The sequence below is a fragment of the Lactuca virosa genome, chromosome 1 (assembly GCF_052849685.1).
Source record: "Lactuca virosa cultivar CGN04683 chromosome 1, Lactuca_virosa_CGN04683_v6, whole genome shotgun sequence".
Classification (NCBI taxonomy): Eukaryota; Viridiplantae; Streptophyta; class Magnoliopsida; order Asterales; family Asteraceae; genus Lactuca; species Lactuca virosa.
In genome coordinates this window covers 242,351,942-242,357,825 of record NC_136426.1, presented here as the reverse complement: position 1 = coordinate 242,357,825, position 5,884 = coordinate 242,351,942, and the positions used below count along the sequence as shown (strand labels likewise).

General features: G+C 35.8%; 1 protein-coding gene and 1 non-coding gene across 2 annotated transcripts; both read left to right on the top strand.

The window, feature by feature from the left end:
- The first annotated feature begins 687 nt into the window (after positions 1-687).
- Positions 688-794, top strand: LOC145151595 (small nucleolar RNA R71). Its single transcript, XR_013732160.1, has one exon. It is a non-coding gene; the product is annotated as a small nucleolar RNA R71 (small nucleolar RNA).
- A 1,136-nt stretch (positions 795-1,930) lies between these two features.
- On the top strand, positions 1,931-5,488 carry LOC145165624 (seipin-2-like). The gene is made up of 3 exons (XM_079084390.1): positions 1,931-3,238; positions 4,050-4,569; positions 5,186-5,488. Exons 1-2 carry the CDS (start codon positions 1,946-1,948, stop codon positions 4,539-4,541), a joined length of 1,785 nt encoding a protein of 594 aa, XP_078940516.1. The 5' UTR covers positions 1,931-1,945; the 3' UTR covers positions 4,542-4,569; positions 5,186-5,488.
- The last annotated feature ends 396 nt before the right edge of the window (positions 5,489-5,884 follow it).

Sequence of the window (5,884 nt, the reverse complement as noted above, 5' to 3'; positions counted from 1 at the left end):
CTCGTCGAGTCACTCCAAAAACCTCAATATTAATCACACAATAATATACCTGAAAGTCCGGATGTTACAATATTTTTAATAGAGGCTTGATGATTTCTTACATTAGCATCAGTAGCATCATGCCTTTTTTTTCAGATGCTTCCATAAAACTATGAAGTGCCGACTCGAAATCTATCTTCTTTTCGGGTGGTGGTTGCTCTTTTTGGTAGAAACCTCGATCGGTGTCTATATTTTTCATCTTTTTTGCTTCTTATACTTTTCATAAGGCAACCACTCCTTTTTAGGCTTCCTCTAATCTTCATCATACTTGTCACCACTAGATTAAAACACTTGTGCCTTCTTATTCCCATTCTCATCCACATCACAATCCTTTGTCAAGTGTGGCCCGCTACAATTATCACACACAACTCTTATGGCATGAATGGATTGATCTAATTTCGTCATTCGCCATCCATATTTTCTAACTTTTCCAAAACCGCAGCCATGTTTTTGTTCCCTCTATCTCCTTTACCTCTAGTAACATCCTCTCGTGAGTTGTGGTACTCACGTGAGTGCTTTACAAACTCTTCAATCAATTCCTTAATGGTTGTCGACTCCTTCTTCGTCATTGGTCCTTGCGAGTCAAGAAGTTGTCTAGTCGTGACATTTACTCCATCATAGAAAATGGACACTTCTTTTTAGACATTCAGATTATATTGAGGACAACTTCTAAGCAAACCCTTGTATCTCTCCCATGCTTCATACAATGACTCTCCAACCTCTTGTTGAAAATTAGCAATATTCTTTTTGAGCTTTGAGATCTTTGAAGGTGGACTAAATTGCTCAATAAAAGCATCACGAAGATTGTCCCACGTGTTAATAGTTCCGGGTGCAAGGGACTTCAAACAAACTTTAGCTTCGCCGGTAAATGTCACCGGAAGCATCATAAGTAACACATATTCTTTTGGCACATTAGGAACATTGAAGTAGTTTGCAATGTCCTTTACTTCATCAATATGCTTGAAGACGTCTTCATACTCTTTTCTTGCGAAAGGTATATCTTTGAGCATCGATAGAATATGCCCTTTGAGCTCAAAACTTCTTTTAGTTGGTATCTCGGGTGGAACTAGACCTGGTCCATGTTCTTCACGTATCCTCTTCTTGTAATCTCCCATCGTCATTCTCGTGATATGTGCCATCTCTTCCACCTCACTCTTTATCTCTTCCTCGTTTGAAATTTTTTCGGTAGATGTTTCTGGCTCGTATCCAATTCCCTTCTTATCAGGCGTCCTCTCGAAACTTTCGAATCCCTTGTCCGATTGAATAGTGTTTGTTGACTCGTTGACTTTCTTGTTCTTCCTTTTGTGAAAAGTCGATTCTGGATCTTGAAGTGGTGGAACTATTGAAGTTTTAGATCCTCAGGTCATAAATCACTGCAATAAAAACAAAACAAAGCAAAAACACATAAAAATAATAAAACTTAATAAATTAAAATTAACTGAGACAAGACTATGACGTGGTTGCACCTCGGAGAGAAAAATAAAACAAATTGAGAGAGAAAGGAAAATTATTTGTCATTAAAGCCCCGTTCCTGAGTTCAATTTAGCGAGAGAAAGGAAAAGAAATGAGTGGAAATGAGAAAAAAAATAAAAGAAATTGATGTTCCCGAGTTTCATTAAAGGAGGGAAGTGGAAGGAAGTGAAGGGAAATAAGATGATCATTTTTCCTTCTGACTTTTTCTCCGATTTGAGAGGATTTAGAAAGAAAGAACAAAATAATTCATTTTCCTTCCACTTCTCTTCAAGTCGCGAACACCAAAGAAAATTCTGTTTTCCTTTCATTTCTCTTTTTTTCTTTTCTCTCCTCTCCTTTTCGGTTGTTAATCTCGGGAACAAGGCGTAAACATTTTCACTGTTATATTACGTATTTTTTTTCTCGTAAGGAACACGTCTTCAATGAAAAAGACATGATTTTTGTTTTCTACCGGGGAAACGGAACAGACATCACAGAAATTATCTTACCCAAATCCCTCTCTGCCTCTCCTCCGTTATCACCTAACCCTAAGCTGAGTTTCCCTGTCTTTCCGTTTTCAATGGGACAACAAGACTCAGGATCGTGTCTCACCGAAGAAGAGGATACTAAATTCAGCGATTCCCTTGAAGAATTCCCCCTCTTAGAGGCTTCCAACTCTATTGAGTTTGAATACTTAGTCCCCCAATCCAACTCTTCATCAGTTTCTGAGATCGATGACAACTACTGGGACTCAATTTCAAACCTATCAAAGCACACGCCGGAGTCGCAATCATTCCCTTCCTATACAGGTGTCCGACGCCGTCGACACATTCCCCGACAAAGTTCGAAAGAACATCCATTGTCTCCTTTTAAAAATAGTGCCGATGGTTTAGTAGATTTGGATGTTCATGAATCTATTATTTCTCCGGGAAAGAAGCACAAGTTGTTATGGAATTTGAAGGATACTGAGAAATTGAATGGCAAACTGAATCTTACTAAAGTCCGTGCTAACTCAGACAGCGTTGGGAAGCGATTTGCCGATGCAACAAGTGTGAATTCCTCAAATTCTAGCGTAATCACCACTGTTACTGCTGATGAAAATGTCAGTGATGAATCTGTTATGGTGGATTCACCGAATTCTGGTTCGAATTTGCTTTTCACCTTAGCAGGATTAACACTCAGAGCTATTTCATTTCAAGTAACTTTGTTAGTTGGCTTTGTCACATTTCCCATATGGTTACTGCATTCATCTTACCTTTTTCTTATCGATCCTTTCGCCATTGTGAAGACTGCAAAAGGTTACCTGATAAGAAACATTTCAACTTTTTTAAAGTTCTGCTTTGGTAATGTCAAAAGGGTTTTGTTTCAATGGATCACAGGAAAAAAATCAACATGGAAGTTATGTCTGCAAATAGGATGGGGATTGTTGTGGTCAGCTTTCATTGGTTTCATTTTGATTGGTTTAGTAGTTTTCTCGCTTGTTATTAGTGGCACAATAATGAAATTCATCACGGAAGTGCCTTTTCATAAAGTCGAGCAATTGAATTTTGATTATACTCAAGATACTCCCATGGCTTTTGTGCCAATAATGTCTTCTCAACAGCCATTTTGTTCGGGTTGTGATGAAAATATAAAATTTGGGGATGTTGCTCAATCACGGATTATACCTCATGATCACAAACTACAGGCTACTGTCTCTTTAACCTTGCCAGAATCATACTACAACAGAAATCTTGGGATCTTCCAGGTATTGAATAAGCTTCTGCTATAGTTGGGTATACATTTGGAATTAGACTGGTGTAATATGATGAAATAGAAGTATCATGCATTGATGCTTTAATGCACAAATAAATGAAAGTATCTTGTTATTTCTTGTATCTAACTCTTTTATTTATGATTGAAAGCAAGAAATAGCAACACACAGTCATTGATTTAGTTGTTATTATAGGATCCTACTATCATGTATTCCTATTATGTCATTGTACTTTGAATAATCTACCCAGTTATAGCAATACCATTCGAATATAAAGCAATTTACACTGTTGTAATTGGGTTGGCTTTTTACAGTATAATATCTTAATGTGATTTTTTTCTTTTTTAAAAGCAGAGTGCCATAACCGGGTGGAATTGTCAAAATATAAAGCCTTATGAAGAAAAAAAAAATTAAAAGTATAATGCTTAATAGAATGAAAAAAAAGTAGGATGACATAACACTGAAAATAAATAAAAGTGTGTTGCTATTTCTTGCATTTAAGCCTTATATTTATCTTGAGGTGATCCTTCGAAGAAGCTGAGTGTCAACCTTTTTCGCACATACTTCAAAATAAACAAAAGGGTTTAAATGCGAGAAATAGCAACATACTTTCATTTAATTTAATTAATTTTTATTTTTTCGTATATGCCTGTGATTGAACCCAAGACCTCCTTGTTAGAAACACCTTGTTAGCCAAGTGGGCTAGACTTGCTATGTTTCTTGCAATATATAATAAACGAATTAACCGAAGTACATTGCTATATTTCTTACAATTTGACCATTGTAAATCAATCTTTCTTTCAAGGTACGGGTAGACTTCCTCTCTGAAAGCGGAAAATTCCTTGCAACCACAACACAACTATGCATGCTACATTTCAAAAGCCCTCCTATTCGCCTTCTAACGACGTTTCTTAAACTCGCACCTTTAATCACCGGCTACTCATCGGAATCCCAAACCGTAGAAATCAAATTTAGAGAATACACAGAACGGAAAATCCCAACTTCCGGTGTGAGGGTGGTGCTGGAACCACGGGCACAATTTGCAAAGGGCGGCGGTTTGCCAGAAATATACACCGCGTTTCTTAAACTCGAGTCTCAACTTCCCTTTTTCAAAAGGATTTTGTGGTCTTGGAGGATAACGATTTTCGTGTGGATTAGTATTGTGGTGTTTACAACGGTGTCTTTTTTCGCTTTCCTGTGTTGCTCACCGGTGTTTCTTCCACGCCTACGGCCGCCAGGTCAGAGGGTGGTGCCGCTGCCGCCGGCTGATCATGCTTCCCGCCGGGGTTCAAAGTAGCTGTTTGGATCCATATCATTACTTCCTGGTATGCTGCACAACCATTTCTCTGATATATATATATATATATATATATATATATATATATATATATATATATATATATTATGTCATCTCTTTCATTTCTTTCTATTACAACAGTTTACTTTTGATTTTCTTTTAACTTATTATAGCATTGTACTTGCAATTTCTTTACATACTATAACCAAGTGAAAATAAATAGTTATATAGCACTAAATAGAAGAAATAGTAATGTAGTTTGCAATAAGAAGAAATGGAAGTAGAATGCTATGATAAACAATCAATGGAAGTACATTGCTAGTTCTAGCATTTAACCCTAATTATATGTTATTAAAGGTTCTTGTCCATTTGTTTTAGGAAGTTTACTTCTTTTATAGATAATACCAACTTCTAATTTTTTCTAGTTTTAGCTACCAATTATAAGTTGTTCCAATTCTACTACTTGGGTGTTATTATTTTTGAAGTACCTTTTATTATAAATGAAATGAAATTTATACTATGAACCAAGTGAAAACACAAAAAAGAAAAATATTTCTTGTCGATTTTCTTTTTAGGAATATTTGTATAGATAATAGCAACTTACTTCTAGAATCTTCAATTTTATTCCTCACTTTATTGAGCAGAAACACGACAACGAAGAAGATGGAGAAGAAACTACTGTGGATAAAACCCAAAAAGGTATATATTTATGTATTGGGTATTCAAAATGGATTCTTCATGTATAATGGTACTGTGTTTGTGATGAAGGTTGAATAATTAGGGTTTGCAATAGCTTTTTATTTGTTAGTATGTTTACGGGTTGAATTGTATATAAGTCGATGATCACTACTTATATTCAGAAATCAAACAAATTCTGCATATAAGGTGTTGTATTTTTGTATTTTTGGGCAGGAAATACAATATGAATATAGTGTTATTAAAGATAATGTGGACTTATAAAATTGTGGATTATTCTGTTAAGAAATGTGAAAATTGTACACTTCAGTGAAGATTTAAGTGAGTGTCTTGGAGAAAATGAACAAAATGATTGAGGGGAAAACAATCAAATCCTTTTTTAACCCAGATTTATGTCTGAGGCTGAGGCTACAATACAATACTTGCTTGTCCCATCTGTCACGTTCTTTTTAGCAGGTGTGAATGTCTCCCCTTGATAAAAGTCCATTCTCATGTTTAAATGGAATGAGAAATCCCTTGTGCATTTGAAAAGTTTTCACCAAGTTTTATAGATATCTCTAGGACTTGTTAAACCCCCAAAATCTACCCGAATTCCATGTCCTTGCTGCATTGATTTCACTTACTAATCGATTTCAATGTTAGCATGA

Coding starts and splice junctions, on each gene's coding strand:
- LOC145165624 (XM_079084390.1), top strand. CDS start 1,946: ATGATTTTTGTTTTCTACCGGGGAAACGGAACAGACATCACAGAAATT. Junction 3,239..4,049: donor GAAATCTTGGGATCTTCCAG/GTATTGAATAAG, acceptor CTTTCTTTCAAG/GTACGGGTAGACTTCCTCTC.